Genomic DNA, 18,483 nt, shown 5'->3' on the forward strand with positions numbered 1-18,483 from the left:
AGTATTATTTTGAGAGCGTAGTGTGACGTTATTACAAACTTGCCTAGCAAATTAGGGGGCTCAACTTTCACTGTCCTGTGTTACTCAGGTTCATACACTGTATCTGCTTCAGTAAAACTGCAGTGCTAATGATTTGAATTGAAGGAGGATAGCCAGAAGTTGTTAAATGTAGGGAGAGGCAGGACATTCATACAAGAGTTCAGATCATTTGATTTCAGCTGTTTTATTTGCAAGCTCCAAAATGTCCAGGATGCTGTTGTACACTTATATCAAACCAGAAACATTCATGGCATTAAACTTTTGTGAATTGCCACTGGCATTCAATGCACTGTGTAGATAAAAAAAAAAAATCACATACATTTTACTTTCACAAATCTTGGCTCCTCGCAAAATTTGCAAAAGTTTCATGCTTGCAAAAATTTGTGGTTTTACAGTATATGTGTCAATCAATGACGACAAGCATTTCAACTAGGCAGGGTCCACAATATGTGGCACTAAGTGACTTACAATTGATTTATGTTATTACTTTCATCCGCAGTGTTTTCTCACGCTACACAAAAGCAGTTGCTCATCACACAAATATCATCATGGAGTGCAGTATCAGTTACGCATTCATCATGATGAGCGATATCATTTGACAAGTTGATATGATATCTGTTTAAGAGCTTTCTGTTGTCTCAACCGATGATTTGTTTTTCTATGAAATGTAAAGATTGTCTCAGTGGTCAGTATGGTTGAGCCCTACACCATGCATTGTGTCTGACTTATTAATTTTTGGCTATACAACACCTGTAGATATTTAGTGGTTATTTTTTTTTTTTTTGTTCCTTTGTTGTGGTTTCAGAGGAACTACTTGCAGATTGAGTTTCAACATGATTTACTGCTTAACTCTCCTTATATGTTTAGCTGAAGCTAACTATACGTTTTGTCTTGTTCTTTTATAATTTCTCTATTGTCTCTGGTAGATCTGTGACTTTGGTCTGGCGCGAATAGCAGACCCTGACCATGACCACACGGGGTTCCTGACGGAGTACGTGGCGACAAGGTGGTACCGTGCCCCCGAGATCATGCTCAACTCCAAGGGCTACACGAAGTCAATTGACATGTGGTCCGTGGGCTGCATCCTGGCAGAGATGCTCTCAAACAGACCCATCTTCCCGGGCAAGCACTGTATCCTCTGCCTGAAGGCCCTTTGCATTTGATTTGATTTGATTTGATTTGATTTGATTTGATTTGATTTGATTTGATATATTTATTCTCCGTATGGCATCATTTACTATTTTTTTTAATCAACATAATCAAACATAATATACACAAATATGATACTCATCATAGCTACATGTAGTTTCTACTATTTCAACAGTTTTGATTACACATACATCCTGTGACTTAATTACAGTACATTTGTTATGAATTACCATACAGAATGGTCGCCAATAAAAAGCTATAAGCTTGACCCTTTGGCAACCGATGACACAGTACGTTAATGCAATAAGAGAAGGGGGGGGGGTCCAACATGATGCTCGTGGATAAGGGGGATAATAGGAGAGACAGAAAGAGCGTGAAAGAGAGGGTGATAGAAACCTTCCGATACCAGGCTGGCCAGATCAAACTCACAATAAATACAGTGTATGTGTGTGTGTGTGTGTGTGTGTGTGTGTGTGTTTTGGAAGAAGGGGGTTTGGGGTAAATAGGACATTAATAGGGCGGGAAGATGGCTGTAGGAAGTACCTTTAAATTTAGAGGGATGGTACAGTTTTGGTTGAGATGGGGCTTCAGGTTTCCAATGTTTTTATGATGATTTTTGGAGGTAATGAGAAACGTATAATGAAATATGAAAGACCATACAGTTCTTAGAGGAATTCAAAGTTATTCGATGAAAATTGGTTTTGAAATGACTGAGATATCCAAAACAAAGTGATTCTAATGAAAGGTGGAACCCACCTTTTATTAGGATCGCTTTTTTTACTTTGTTTTTGGATATCTCAGCCATTTCAAAACTGATTTTCATAAAATAAACTTTAAATTCCTCGTAGAATTGTGTGTTCTTTAATATTTCATGAAGTGGTTTCTAAGTATCGTCAACGAAATGGTCACTTTGTCGATGAAATGACTGATTTCGTAACAAAATAGACCATGCGACACGTTACGCTCCATGCAAATTGTCCATGGTTTAAACCCTGGTTTCAATTGTATCACCTTCGTGAATCCGGCCATGGATTCTTTTGGTGGTGCTACCATGTCATCATCCTTGTTCGTTGCAATTTGTGATAACTTTCAAAAATATCCTTATTCTTCATCCCAGTTATCATAAATTCTGAAACTCTGTTTTCAGTATAACTAATTTATAGCTGTTCAAATGTAAAAATCTGAAAATCATCCGGAGGTTTCCCTTAACTGTGTTGATGCGTCTCACCCAGACCTTGACCAGCTGAATCACATCTTGGGGATCCTGGGCTCTCCTTGCCCAGATGACCTGGCCTGCATCATCAACGAGAAGGCCCGGGCTTACCTGGAAGGGCTGCCCCTTAAGCCCAAGGTGCCGTGGAGTCGTCTCTACCCCAAAGCTGACGGCAAAGGTGAGATGGCAACATGTAGATGATGTTGGATAGCCCCGAGGATTCATAATCATCAGTTGAGAACCAAGAGACCAGTGATAATAATAACATAATAATGATACTAAGGTCTTACTCATCCAGGGTAGCCTCTTCGGTGTTTCCCCTGCTCTACCAGAGAGCCCTGCCATCTATACATATAATACGCGAAGTTGTTGTTGTTGTCGCGGCCTTATGTATTTCCTGTTTTATTCCGGCATTGCTGGATTGTCTATCTCCTCCCGAGCCGTCGGCTCCGGGCAGCTGCGAGCGGTGCCGTCGGCCGCAGGAGAGTATCCTGCATCGAATGGCGCGGGTTTCGTCCCCGCTCCGCCTCCGTGTCGACGTCGAGGACAAAAAAGAAAAATTAATTAGATAGATGCATAATGCATTTTTGTGCGTGACGAAAGAGCCGAGCGTTTTAATATTCACCAATCCTGCGCTGGACTCCTACTTTCTCGATAGTGCATCTTTTAGCTTGCAGAGACAGTGCAGGGATATAAGGATGATGGGTGCAGCGAAATCTCTGACATTTTCCGGCGGACACGCACGCACGCACACAATGTACTCTCGGGTGGGTACGGTATGCCAGTGTGTGGCCTGCGCCTGTGTATGTATTGACGATGGTTACAAGAAACACTATCTGCTTGCGCGTGATATGGACTCTCATAATGGTATAATACACGGCGCGGTCGTATCACAGGGGCATTTACGTACAGTGACGTTCGCCGTGGCGTGCCCTAATGAAAACAACGAATGCTGTTATTTTATTGTATTTTGCACAACTGCAGGATACTATGCAGTTCAGGTACGTCATTTAGTTTACTCTCAAGTCGGTTATCATTGTACTCAGACTGTTTAGGACGGCTAAATATCCACTTAAATTTTGTCCTTGCCGATCGTATCCTTAGATTACACGCGCCGCTGTCCATTCGTTTACTGCAGAGCTGCTGTAAACATGAATATTCATAAGATGATCAAGCGGACGTAGAGGAAACCCTTGCCGACCGCCTTTTTCTTTTTTGAATTTCCAAGTGGAAATAAAATGGGTAGTTCTATGGTCCCATCACACCAAGTTTTGGTGATAAAAATAAAAAAGAGGGAGCAAATGAAGACAAAAAATTATTTTCTTTCTCCCATAACGTGGGAAAAGAGTTATAAAGAGAAAATACGAGGCCCTGAGATCCATGGAATTCCAACAGGTGCCTACTTATTAAACCTAATGACTATGATATGATCTCCCCCTCCACAAATAATATTGGAGATTACTGTATAGTGGTAATATAATAATAATAATAATAATAATAATAATAATAATAATAATAATAATAATAATAATAATAATAATAATAATAATAATAATAATAATAATAGTATAATAATAATAATAATAATAACAATGGTAATAACAATAACAATAATGATGATAAAATGTACCTGTGTCTGAAGCAGATAAACGGGTGGTTCTATGATCTATCAAACCAAGGTTTGGTGATTAAAAAAAAGAGAGCAAATGAAGACGAAAATATTTTATTTCTCTCAGCACAATAGCAACAATAGTCCTGCTCAGCACAATATTACGTATGTTAGTGCAGTGAAGCAGTTTTGGAAAGTTTGTGCAGGACTGTCTTCAGAAAGGCTTTTTATCAAGAGCAAAAGGGGGAAACAGACTTTTTTAACAAATTAACATTTCCGCCTCCCTATGTTGATCATCCCTATATTATGACTCTACTCTCTCCTCTCCCCTAAATAATAATAATAATATTAGTAATAATAAAAATGATAGTAACAATAACAATAATACACTGAAATAATGATAAGAGAATAGGCCAATGCAAATGAATGGGGAGGGGTGCTATGATCCATAACTAAGAGTGGGCGGAAGAGACGCAATGTTTGAATTATGAAATATCAATGATAATGAAGCTTTTTGAAATAAGTAACCTTGAGAGTAACCTTGACATGACGGACAAAAAGATTCACTATCCTTGACCGATAAACTTTTTTTCTTAATTCCCTTGAGTCATCCCCATGTCAATAAATTATATATAATAATAATGAAACCGAATGACTATGATCTCCCTCAAAATAATGATAATGATAATAATCATAATCATAATCATAATCAATGATTATAATGATAATAAAAACAATAAACAGTATCAATGAGATAAACAGGCGGTTCTAGCTCCATCAACCCAAGTTTTGATTATGAAAACAGAAATGAGGGAGCAAATGAAGATGAAAATATTCTTTGGGTATTTCTTCTCTCATAACGTGGTGAAGAAATATTAAAGAAAGAATACGAAGCCCTCAGACGTTTCTTATACTTATAAAGCCTAATGACTATGATCACAATAATAATATAACAGTAGGGGCATAATAAGAATGATAATATGATAATAATAATGATGATGTTTAGTCTGAAGCAGATAAACGGATGGTTCTATGATATATCAAACCAAGTTTTGGTGATTAAAAACAAAATCAGGGAGCAATTAAAGACGACAATATATTTTTTTCTCATAACGTGGGAAAAGAAATAGGAATAAAAAAAAATGCGATGCCTTGACCCTCGGGTGCCTGCATGGATGCAAGAGCAGGGGGTATAATTAATATCAAAGTCATAGTGTCAATAGTATCTCCCAGTTCAGACGGGAAGAATCTGTGGGCAGAACTTTTGGAGAATCTCATAAGCGTTTTTTGGTGATTTTTCCCTGAATGTTTGTTTGTTTGTTTGTTGTGCGAGGGCGAAAATGTGTGTGGGGGGATGGTGGTCATGAGTAGAAGAGAGCACAAGTGACGAAAGAATGAGAAAACTTTTCTTTTTATTTCATCGATAAAAAGTGCAAAATCGTATATATGAGAGAGAAAAAAAAAAAAAAAACCTCAGACCCGTGGATTTCCACGGGTGCTGCTAGTTATTATTTTAATACCCTAATGCCCCTCAGGTTCTTTGCCAACTATTGAATGTGCATACACTTGAATTGACAGTCCTAAAAGAAATGCACAACTTTGGTATAATTGGGCCAGGTAAAGTTTAATGCCTCGTGGCTGAAGGCCATGGCGGAATAGAAATGCACAGGGGCTAATTAATTAAATGCTTAACCCTAAAATGGCTGGCGGGGAGGGGGGGGGGGAGGATGGGGGAACAGAATCCGCCCCCTTCACATTTCACACAATAATTCTGTAATGCAAAAATGCCTCATCATGAGGCGTCGGGAATATCTTTGTTCAAAACTCGCGCAACTTTTGAGACCAAGTTCGTAACGTCTGCGCCTACTTTTACAAAGCCAGAGCCACTTTTGTAACTACATGTCACCCCAGAACGAGCATAATTTTGTGATTTTGTGTACATTTCCTATAGAAAACAGTGCTCTGTCATTTAACTCATAAAACCTGATTTTTTCTTCTTTTTTTTTTACTAACAATCACCTTGAGTGGTCAGTGACAATTTTCAATCAAAAAACATAGAAAAAAAAAACAAAGTTGAAAAACCAAAGGAATACATAAGTTCCTAAAACAGTAAAATACATACATAAAACTGAAATGACTTTTGTAGGTTTTTGTGATGTATAATTGTTGAATATGCTTAACAGATATACAGACCAAAAAAAGTACACTCTCAATTATTTGTTTGTTTTTGTTTGTTTGTTCATTTTCCATCTGAGAAGATGGCGGGATATCCCATATTCAGCTACGTTAAGCTGGTCTTCCATGGGATCCAGTTGGACGTGAGGTGGGGACCACTTCACCAGGTTAAACACCCTGCTCTTTGCGATGAATGAATGAAGCGGGATCTTTTACATGCATGAGTTGTTACTCTCTCGTACATGGAACCTCCATTTTATGTCCTATCCGAGGGACAGAGTGTTTTGCCTCTTGCTAGAGGGGACGGTATGCTTACACACAACATTGCTCAGTCCAGACTCGGGTTGGAACCCGGGCCATGTGAGGCAGACGCGCTACCGACTGAGCCAACTCACCGCCTGACAGTGCCTTTTATTAGGCTAAAACTCTCTCAATGCCTTTAATTAGGCTAAAATAAGATCTTGGGCTTAGTGTGCATGATCGATTAATTACCACGTTATAGATCCCCCTTCATTCATTGCAAATAGCAGGGTGCTACCCAAAGAAGTGGTCCCCCTACCCACCCATGCAAGAAAACGGCCAAATGTTGCTGACCCCTCCTGGTTTGCCCCAGACAGCAAACAGTGTCAACCAGGCACATTGTGCCATATATGCTTGAATGAATGATTCCAGTGATTGCATAGGATGCCAGAATGACATTTCTTAGCATGAGCATACAGAGTCACAAGACAATTTAATAGACCCATTCACATTGTAAATCACACTAGAGCAATACTCTTTATACAGTGGGGTATTGTACGATGGAACCTCGTACATGTATGTAAAGAGGTCGGATATAAACAAAACCCTGTCATAAGAAGGCAGTTTTGCAGGTCCAAACTGTTTCTCTGATGACATAGATGGTACTCTGGGGTACCAAATAAAAATCAGCGATTTTGTTGAATTTTTATTTTTTTTTAAGGTTGTACCCTGGGTTGCCAAAAAGTGAGAAATTATTTTGGTGTGATTTTTTTCAACATTCAATTTGCCCCATGTTCTTGTAAAAAATTCTATAAGTCATGTTTTTTAGCTAGCTGGAGCTAGCGCGCACTAGCCACTGCACTGCACTGCACTGCACATGCTATTACTAGCACAGAAGACTATGCATGCATAGTATAACATGCAGTGGCATGGGAATGACTACGTACATGCACACACAGTGCATGCATTTCTCTGCGGCTGTCCTCGAGTGGACGTGAGGTGGTGCTACACAATATGGTACCCCGTGGTACTACGGTACCCCGGGATAACGCGTGATGCATCATATGTCCAAGTTTCTCTACCCTGGGAACCTTATCTAACAAGGTACTGTAAAACAAGGAATGTCCGCGTGCATTTTAATTTCGCGAATTTCGCGAATTTCGCGAGCGCCAAGATTCGCGAAATTAGAATGCACGCGAAATTTCTTGTCTACACTATATGCATTGAATGCCAGAGGCAATTCGCGAAAATTTCATGCCACGAAAAAGGCCGTCGGCTCCAATTCGCGAAAATTTGGTGCCGCGAATATATCATGTTTTACAGTAATTATGGTTGTCGGGTCCTCGTCATGACGATGTTCTCCTGTACGTTACTAGTATTGGCTAAAACACCATGGTTTGCCACTTTCTGTTACAAAGAGTTATACCATGTGACTCTACATTTGAACCCAAACAAGTGGGGATCAAAACTCCCCACCATTCAGCTCCATGCATATGCAGACTGATCATGCTGTTGTTCTTGCCATAGAAATCACTTGAAACTATAAACTCTTGTCACTTGCAGCACTGGACCTCTTGGAGCGCATGTTGTCCTTCAACCCGGACAAGAGAATAACAGTGGAGGACGCCCTCGCTCACGAATATTTGAGCCAATACTACGACCCCGAGGATGAGGTAGGTGGTACAGTTTGAGTGTATTTAACCCATATCCGCCGGTCGTGTAATGCAGTTTTAAAGGCTGTTGCAGCCAGAGACGATTTCATGTACGTTCACTAAACTGAGCCGTCTCAAATTCAAGGTAATGTCACCGACACTTATGAAAAGAAAACTATGAAAAACTATGGAAAACTATATATCAGTTGAAAGAGAAAGAAATGGCCTTTCATATTAGATGTAAATCAGCGTCATGTCATGAATTATGTGATGTCAAATGATTTTAATATTTTTATATGATTTATATATTTATGAATAATCACATTGCTTATTCAAAGGAAACCACTAATGAAAAATATCCACAGCCTTCATACAGAAAAACAACTATAAATTTTGAAATCTTCATAATGTAAGCTTTCCAATAGTATAACTCATAGTGTGTAATGATTACAAATATGAAGAAATATCGAATAATAACTCAAAGAGCTGCACCTGCAGACTAGTGTGGTCTATAAACTCATAGACTCTATGGGTGGGACTACAGGAAAGTAGGCCTATACGTACACGTACAGCAGTGTTTGATCTCACATATAGATGAAGACCTATTCTGTCAGCAGCCTGCTGTAAACCTCCAAAGGGAATACAAATCCAAGTAAAAATATCAGTAACAGGAAGTGATGCAAAGGACTGGGGGGGGGGGGATATCAGGTCATAGTTCACAGGCTATAATATAAAGCTATATAAATGACGTCATTGTCCAAACCATTTCTGCTATGGATTATCCCGTAGATTGGCGTTTGCAGTGTTTGCGTGAACTACGGGATATCCCGTAGATCGGCGGATACGTATGGGTTAATTTTTTGTTGTTGTTGTTGCTGGTATTGTTGGTGTTAGTAGTGGTTTATATCACAATTATAGATATTGCTTCAGTGTAATATGTGTACTGGAGGCACTGTTATTGTCTTTCTCATATGATTATCATTGTTTATTGCTGTCAAACTATAGTATCAATTTATTAGCTTCAACTTGGTAACTTTCTTTATCAAGTAAGGGTTCCTGATAGTAATGGAGATTAAAATCTGCAGAAAGTGCAAATATTTATCTTGAATTTTGTTCTAGGCACATGTTCTTACAAAATTATTTTGCTATGGAAATTTGATCACTTTGAATGATATTTTAGAGCCAGATGATTCATTTGTTACTAATGGCACAGATATAGTTACTATATCTGTGTAATGATCAAAGAGTATGCCAAACTGCATTTTGATATGACCCATGCTACGCTTCTCCATTTGCTGAATATATCATGGAAGTTGTAAAGGACAGTACATCTTGTGATAATGGCCTCTGTTAGTGTGATCATGCAGTCAATGAATCCAAACTTTGTATGTCTTACTTTGAATAATCGCTGCTTACTTAATATGTCGCTGTAGAGCGATTTATCAATCAGTTTTGGTATTCATAAAGCAATCCGATGCAAGAATCATTAGAATTGTATGCTCTTTAATATTTCACTGGTGGTTTTTAATTATCTTGCAAAAAGTTAAAACCTGAATTCCCCATCTCAGCCAAAACTCTACCATCCTTTTAATACAGCCCGTTGCTGAGAAGCCCTTCACGTTTGCCACGGAGCTGGATGACCTACCCAAGGAGAGACTGAAGGAGATGATCTTTGAAGAGGCCAACAAGTTCAAAGCAGGTATAACGGGCTCTTAGGGTGCATTTGAGTGCTCAAAAGCAAACCAAAGCGATCTGTACTGTGCTTTGCTATATTTGGAGTGTTCGTGCGCTCTGTGGAGAAAGCGTACCTCATGAGTTCTTTTTAGAGGGGATCACACATTTTGTAGCAGCAGGGTCATTCACCTGGCACACTTAAACTATTTACAGATGTCCCGAACAAAGAGAATGAACTCTTTGCATTATGACATATGTGCACGTTACGCGTATTCTTCACATGCAAACTTTTGGTGTGCTTTTGGTACCCTTTTGGAGCACATCAGGAAGTGGTCCACTTCTGACTTGGTTCGGTTCGGTATGGTACACTGTAACAGTGTTCAAGCGCTCCTGTGATGCAGGTTCGGTTCGGTTCAGTTTGCTTTAGGAGAGCGCTTGAATTCCACTAATCTTTCCCTGCCAGCTCTCTGTATAATGTCGCAATATTGTGGAAAGCATTGCCATTGCCCTTGTTAATTATACAAAGACTGAATGGTCGTGACTGCGATGGCACAAGATTTCGTAGGAGTTGAAAGATATCTAGGCGCTCTTTTAATTGAGGCGAAGCCAAGTTCAACAGTGCGCCTCATCTTTCACTGAGTGTGAAATCTTGTTCCATTTCATGGGTAAACACCATACGCTACTGTATTTGTTTTATACAACACCTCAGACGTCAAAGGATGTGGCCCACACTGATTCTTTGATTTAGTACAGAAATGGCAACCATATTTCTAATGAAAGGTGAATGAATGGCACAGTGCATCAACCAATCAGATATCTAGAATTGTTGTAGGTGTCTACTCCATGTAATTGTAGAAAGCATCGCCTCATGCATAATCATGAGATGAGCACCTACCAAAAAGATTGAATAAGAAGGGAAAAATAGAAAAATTGTAGAGAGTTGTAGTCACATATTGTCTTATTTCCATTGTTTTGTCTGAGCTAAAAACAAAACCAAATTTTAGGCTCTGAATTGGTCAACATCCAACATCTTTGATTTCATTGTAATTTCATTCATAGAGGTCATCAATAACAAATTTTAGGCTCTGAATTGATCAACACCCAACATCTTTGATTACAATGTTATTTCATTCATGGAGGTCATCAATAGCAGAGCTTTGAAATTCTGCAGGAAGTAAGCTTAGATACCACTGCATGTCCTGACGGAGTATGGGACCTCCCAGATTGGGGATTATATTTCAATTTGCCGATTTAAATGCATGGAAGACACAGTTATCTCCAAGTCTGCTTGTGGGAACTGCCCTGAATTTGATGTGTAAATGTAGGTTTTCCTGCTATAGACCAATCACAATTAGATTGACCTTTTCACATGCTGTGTGTTTGTAGGCCAACTTTTCAGCGGACATGCCAGTTTTAGAAACTATGTTTCTTTAAATGTGCTTTTGAACAAAAAAAAAGGAAGATATTTGTGTGCACATAACCTTGAACATCATTCATAATTGTACCGTCTGGAAATGGGGATGTGGTAAGCTGTCAGCATTGAGAGAATTCATGCATTCAATTAAAACTTAGCTCTGCTGCATAGTGTTGTTGACATGTGTCTATTTGTTCATTTTTGTCTTTTTCATGTTTTCTGAATCCACAGATGGTAGAAGTTAAGCAGACTTAGCAAAGCTGTATTACTGCCATACGATGTACAGGGCTTGGATAGAGATTGCTGACTGGAGGAGGGGGACATTTAAGCGTTTTTGACAGTTTATCCAGAAATCCGTTCAACGTCGGCAACATAGCTACAGCTGTGGACTGACCCCATGGAGTGAGATCCCTCAACCCATGACTTGTGTAAAAGTGTTGTACATATGTCCCTGAGTATGCGTTATTTGTGTGAGGTAATTTTGTCAATGCGTTCCACTGTGCGCAATCCAATTGTTCTGCACGTGGAGTAACGGCTGTGAAGTTCCCTGTGTTTGTAGACTGTAGGAGCTTGTCAAAGCTCATTCCCCAGCATGTGTTGGCCAGTCCTTACTTTGTTTCAGGTTTTGTGGGTGCTGTCAGTCTTTGCAATCAAGCTAAAATGTGGAAAGACATATATTTCATTTCTTTATGTGATCACTGCCTAGTAGCACAATTGTACATAAAACTTATTGAGAGTAAGAACACCCCGTCCCCCTTTAATTACCTTCTGTAATTCCAGTCTTTGGGTTAACACCTATTTGGGATATCCACAAAATGCGGGCTGCGGAAGGCGTACACCTTTATTCCAATGTTAATGCTATTTTTCAGCATGTCTCACCTTCTGGTTAAGAAATGGGAAAAAACATAGATGTTTCATGTGTTCTAATGGAGATCACTGGAAAACATATGATTGATTTTTTCTAAAGATTTTTTGAAACACTTAACTTTTTATGCCCACACACCTACCTCCAGTGAAGAGCACATGTGAAAAGGTAATCAGTAAGTCAAAACACAAAATGACAAAGCATATATAATGTGGAAACTCTAACAAAGGCATATGATTATTTTTTTAATTTCATTTTTCAGTGTTGAACATGGCTGTTCTCAAGTACTGCTGTTTTGACTACCTTGTATGCATTTCTGATTTTTAATGCACCATGGTGGACAGTGGTTACTAACCCCAAAACATTTATAACTTCTTGTAATCATCAATGATGGATTAATCTGAAGAAAAAAGACCTTTAGAATGGTAATTGAAAATTGGTTTTGTACATTAAGCAATTATAAAAAAAAAAGTATATATATATTTTTTTTGTGTGTAGAGAAATAAAGTGCAGTTTGCTGCGTCAAAAGTACAGACCTCACCCTTATCATTGTGACGAAAAAGGAAGAAATTACAGTCATGTAAAATAAATAGTCTCTAGGTGTGAATGTATGAAGTGAATTGATCATTGTCGGAATTGATTTATTTCTTTATCACCTGTTTGACAGGAACTTGTACAAAAAGGTGACAGGCCTGCCAGTCTACCTTTAAAATCGTTATGGAGGTATTGCAGAGGGAATTTTTGGTTGCGTTGATCACTGTGCTACACTGTTTTGGGGCAAAAAAAAAAATGCCCTTTGTTTGATAGTTTAGTCTGGTGAAAGAACAGTCAGTTTACCAGAGTTGGTCCCACATGGATGACCATGGTTTACCACTGTATGCTTGCCCTGTTTGAATGGGTGGCTGTGATATGTTTAAAACTGTCAAAAGTCGTGAAAATGCCAAAGAAAAATTGAGGAAACCGAGTGGAAGAGGAAATGGAACGGGGAGAAGAAGTGTGCCACGCACGTCTCACGAATACTGGGAAAGTGTACTGATAGTCAGCAGTGTGAGGTTGTGTCACATGTTTGTAACAGAGTATCAGATCATGGTTATGAAGTAAAGTATAAGATATAAGATTTATAATGTTTATACAAAGATTACATAAAAAAGAAAAAATCACTGTAAAAATCATGTGCAAGTATTAATGGTCATTAAAAAATAAAAAAAGATAAATGTGTAAAAAAAAAGAAAGAAGAGGAAGGAGGTTGTTTTGCTTATGTGAAAATAATATTGCATAATATTGCTATGTTGTAAATGCTGTCACTATGTAGACATGTGTGAAGTGCATGCAAAAAAATCAATGCTCGACTGCATTCTAATGTACAGGTTTGCTCATCGAGAGAGAGAGAGCTGTTGGTTCTTACGAAAGCAGTGTAGCACACTATATTCTGCTGACTGGTGAAATGTTATTCTTTTCTGCTTTCTTGTGTAGCATCTTAACAATGGGGGGGGGGGGGGGTTAGAAATTAATGAAAGAGATATTGCACCAGAGAGGTTAGGATCATGCATGTTTTTTGCAGTAGTAGAAGATGGCTGTTTGTAGGTTATTTCTACAAAACAGTGAGGGAATATTCCAGGAATTGTCTGGTGACTTTTCTTCAGATATCAATGCCAAATGCACATTGAACATTTTTCCTGCTTTGTTTGTGGTGTTTGAAAATATCGCTATGATATCGTACGTAATATAGGATACTATCGGGAAGTGCTCATTTTGTTCGCAAGAAGAGTTCTCATTTCGCACAATCAGCTCTTCTCGGGGGAAGAGCAAGGTCTGTGAAAGTAGGACTTACTGTGCTCGAAACCACGAAGGGTGGCGATGTTGAAGACCACAAAATATCAAAACACCATCAAGCCGCAGCTGACTTTGAATGATGTTACTTAAGTAAGAAGTATTGCAACTTTGGTATTACAAGCATGAATCTGCATTTCGGTTTAGCTTCTCTTGTTAAGAATATATGAAATAGCTCTCTTTCTTCACTAGTGATGTTGTTAGGTTCTGAAGTTGTTTTTATGCCTCCGCCACGAAGTGGTGCCGGAGGCATTATTTTTTTATGCATGTGTAATTTTTTTTTGTATGCATATGCCCGTGATGGTTCTGTGAACATCTCGACAGGCGGTGTTGAATTTCGCAGTCTCTTGATACAAGCATGAAACTGGTGTTTTTCCATCATTCTCTAATAGCTAACATTTCAGTTGTTTCATTTTGTACTTAGTTTTGTGCATGCCATACACCGAAAGAGATGTGTAATGTGGAATATGCTCATACTCTTATACTGTGATATATGCTATGTTGATAAAAAAGTAAATAAAGTGGCAAGGGGAGTGAATCTGCAAACTTAAATGCTGAGCTGGTGTATATTATTGTTCATGCATCTTCTCTTGCTTTGGTGTTGATTTCCATCTTTCTTTCTCAAAGATTTTGCAATTCATTGAATACTTTGTCCTAAAACTGTTCAGTGTGAGACATCTTTACTGTTGGGTAATTGCATGAGTCATTGCTGTACGGGATCTTGTTTTGCATTAGGCTTGTAGGCATGGAAACTTGTTACCTACGTACTGGAGACATCTGGACATGGTTTGCTGTTTGTTGTAACCACTTCAACCAGTTGCCCACCCTTTGGAATCGATGTGTATAATCTGTTTGTCATAACCAGTGTGAACAGGTGTTAAGTGCTGGCCATCTAAATCAGGTTTTTTGTTTTTTGTTTTTTTCGCTGGTTTGGCCTCCCAATCTCTTGTTTTGTAGAATTCAGTGTCAACTGACATTTTCACAGTGTTCAACGTCCTGTGAATAAAACACAAGTGCAACGTTGGCTCTGCAATTGACAAGTTCGCCAAGTTTTTCCTTTGGAGATACCTCTCATGGAAGAGGAATAGCTTCATGAAATGTGGAAGACCTCTTATTTCACAATTGGTATTGACTTGATGCCAGTTGGTAGTAAAACAACCTATTTGCTACCCATGTTGTCAGTGCCCCCCCCCCCCCCAAAAAAAAAAAAACCAGACAGAAACGCACATGTACACACTCACACACACACACATTACCAGAGAAATCCGCATTACAAGAGCACGTGGTGCAGTTTGTTATTTTGATTTTTTTTCCTTCGTTTCATGTATGTACAGAATTTCTTGAGTTACAGATTTGTAAAATAGGCATGCTTTGCAATGCTGATCCAGTGAAATCTCTTTGAGATATTGTGTACATGACCGTGGACAGACAATTTTATGTAAATGTAATGTCTTGTATATATTTATACTACTTGCGCTTTAAGGCTAGGCAGTAGAGGAGTGCTCATGAGTGAGGTACGCATGTAGGAATTGGAGTCATGCAATTGGTGGTCAAATGCTTATGGAATTTTGTAAGTTTTGGAATCTTGTGGCAGGAAGGGGCAACTTGCTACATTAAGGCATTCCTAGGGGGTTGGAATACATCAAGTGATATGATATTCCAAAGAACATGAGTTTAATAGAGAAAATATTGAAATTCACCAGACTTTTTGACAGAGCATTTACAACATTATGTAGATGTAATAATACTCAAATTTATGACGTGTTAAAAAAAAAGACACGTACACATATGATGCATATAACAGTAATTGGGTGCATGTCTTAGGAATACATTGATACTCTTTTTGCCCCAAAGTATGCCTCTTAAATTGTTTTGCACCAACATATTTCAGAGAAACTAAAGTTCCTGTAAAATCATTGTGTCATTAAAGGAATTGATGTCTGTTTGCACCTGTAAGCAGGGGTAGTCATGATCGGGCTTTGAGATATCAATAATGCTTGCAGAATATTCCTGAAATGGACTAATCCCAGCTGCAAAGACGACTTGCCATGGTGACATGTTACAGAGTTGGAATGGTGGTTGCGCCAGAGCATTCACTGCAAATTTTTAACTGCTTATGTCATCATGGCCTGTTCTTAAATGATGCATCATTGAACTGGAAAACTACTTGTTGTCAGGCCTGATATGGGATGTTTCAAAGCTGAAATGCCAAGTGCGAAGTAGCGCTTGGGACAGCTCATGTTATGGTGTGCACTGACAAAATTTGAACATCAAGCAAATTATGGAAATTATAAGAGCTCTGATGAATGGGCTGTACCTTTAAATTCACCAGGTGAGCGTTAAAGGGGGAATCTCACTGAGCGGGAAACGTTTGCGAACGTAGCGAATTGGGATTTTGCCAGGGTTTGTAAAGGGTTGCAAAAATTTCATCAACAGTTGCAAGAAAGTTCGCAAACGGTTTTTATTGTCCCAAGCAGTTTTTCTTGTCGCAAAGAAATTTTGAACATTTGTATTTTCGCTAACAGTTGCAAACATTCGCAAAACAGTTGCTAATATTTGCAAAATTGTCGCTAACATTTGCTAACAGTCTCTAATAGTCGCCACCTGTGTTTCGCAAACACTTTCGCAAACATTCGCCTAAGTGTTGCTAATTGTCGCTAAACATCGCTTACTGTGGCTAATGGCAGAAACGAACCCTGATTTTTTGCAAACATTAGTCAGAAAAGTTGGCGAATCTCAAATTCGCTAAGTTCGCAAATGTTCGCCGCTCAGTGAGATACCCCCTTAAAGGATGTGCCATGTTCGCTCTGCTCTTGAATATTGAATGTAGCAAATCGATGACTGAAAGTCAGTGTATCTGTTTATATATCAATCTTTTTTTTAATTGTCACAATTAATCTTTTTTTTTGGTAAATGACAATAATTTCTTGCATGAAATAAACGTAATCATTCCAACTCAATAATAAGTAAAACAAGCAGTTATGTATATGTGTACAGCAAACATTTGTAGAAGGTTACCTGGTTATGAGGGAGCAACACAAGTGCAGCTGTTTGGCTTGTAGAGCTGAGAACTCCAGCCGTAGCAACCTATCACCTTTGGTTCATGTTTCATTCTTGCAAGATGGTGATGATGGGTTATAAATATGATCACTACAACAACAACAACAACAGCAAAGAAGTCACAAATCCTGTCTTTTTGAATTAAGTGACCGAGTTGAGATTTTACCACTTGCCAACCAAAGTAGAGTTGTCCACTCGTATATCGTGTGGAGGCCAAGCATTGCATGTTGAGGTGTGTTGGACTGGTGGGCAGCGAGATGCCCACCTGTTTTTGATCTTTGACCCATCGTTTGTTTTTATGCCCAGTGTAGGAACCTGTGAAGACTGCCAACAATGAGATATATGTACAATGTTTTCAGAGTATCAATAGAGATATTTCCTCTGAACCAATACATATGGCAGAGGGTGGAGCTCATGATACCAGCTGTCTATGCAGATACAAAACAGTAAGATTTTTTTTTCTTCTTTTTCCAAATATTGACAACTAAATTGAACAAGGAAAGACAGATCCCTGCACATATATATATATATTATTATCAAGAAGGAAAACCGAAAACATGCCTGTTCGTGTAGAGTGATTAGGTAGACAATACACACATGTGAAAACAGGGTTTCACAAGTACACAAGATTCTACGTATTTGTTGTCTGCGCAGATAAACAGTTTTCCGTACCACTCGAGTGTCTATCCGTAGGAGCTGAGTGAATGTTCTCCAAACTTATCATTGTGTTCACATGTATTTGCCGACTGGAATATTATTTGTGAGTGTAATTTGGTAAAAAAAATCTAGCTACAAAACTTTAATAGAGACTGTATTGACAGCTGATTGAAGCAAGTTGTAGTAGTCCAGACGTTGAACTTGTATAGGATGACTCGGTTTAGGAACACATATTTTGTGAGGTTTGGAGGTTAAGCAAATTGAGAATCGACCCGTTTGATTTATTAAAGATCAAAAGGAAACATATTTTATTGATTGCAATTGGTATCACATTCTTTGTAGTCTTGTGAGATGTTTGTGTCATATATGTAAATATTTTTAGCATGCCTTTAAAAAGGAAATGAAAAATATTTGGCATGCCTGAGTCACTGAGGAACAGTCTGATTTGATGAACAGATTTCTTTTGATAATGGGAAGCAAACTGAAAGTGCTGAATTAAAATGTGTTCTTATCTGAAGAAGGGGCACATAGTATGATTTTTCTTAGATGGGAGAGAGTTAAATTGCAAGAGATAAGGAACTTTTTTGTTTTGTTTTCTGGATTGAAAAATGGATTTTTGTTGTGAAATTATATTGCAAGATTTTTATTATTTTAGATATATTTACTTGCTTTAACAAAGAATATATATGAGTATATGTCTGTGCCAGGTATGTGAAACCTTTTCCATGACAAATAGATTATGCAGCAAAATATATATGAGTGTCTTGTAAAGCTGACGATATATCAATCTCATGTGGCTAGTGTATGGTTTTCAGCATACTGGTGCACACTGTGAAATCCATATGTTGTTTTCATCTTTTGTTACACAGAATTTATATTGTATGATCCAAGTGGGAATTTTATGTA

The 18,483-nt window shown here is 38.4% G+C and overlaps 1 protein-coding gene across 2 annotated transcripts in view; it reads left to right on the forward strand.

Annotated features, from left to right (window-relative positions):
- Window positions 1–14,912, forward strand: part of LOC139714223 (mitogen-activated protein kinase 3-like) — a 52,228-nt gene extending 37,316 nt beyond the window's left edge. Inside the window, exons 5-9 of one of the 2 annotated variants that reach the window (XM_071625939.1) lie at window positions 966–1,170; window positions 2,421–2,579; window positions 7,989–8,098; window positions 9,674–9,776; window positions 11,397–14,912. In XM_071625939.1, the coding sequence (XP_071482040.1) occupies window positions 966–1,170; window positions 2,421–2,579; window positions 7,989–8,098; window positions 9,674–9,776; window positions 11,397–11,410 (591 nt within the window). In that variant the 3' untranslated portion in view covers window positions 11,411–14,912. Of the gene's footprint in view, window positions 1–965; window positions 1,171–2,420; window positions 2,580–7,988; window positions 8,099–9,673; window positions 9,794–11,396 lie in introns of those variants that run through there. The other variant, XM_071625936.1, reaches the window with a different exon arrangement.
- The last annotated feature ends 3,571 nt before the right edge of the window (window positions 14,913–18,483 follow it).

Source organism: Diadema antillarum, unplaced genomic scaffold, assembly GCF_040938485.1.
Source record: "Diadema antillarum isolate AM-2024a unplaced genomic scaffold, OU_Dant_1.0 seq00002196_RagTag, whole genome shotgun sequence".
NCBI lineage: Eukaryota > Metazoa > Echinodermata > Echinoidea > Diadematoida > Diadematidae > Diadema > Diadema antillarum.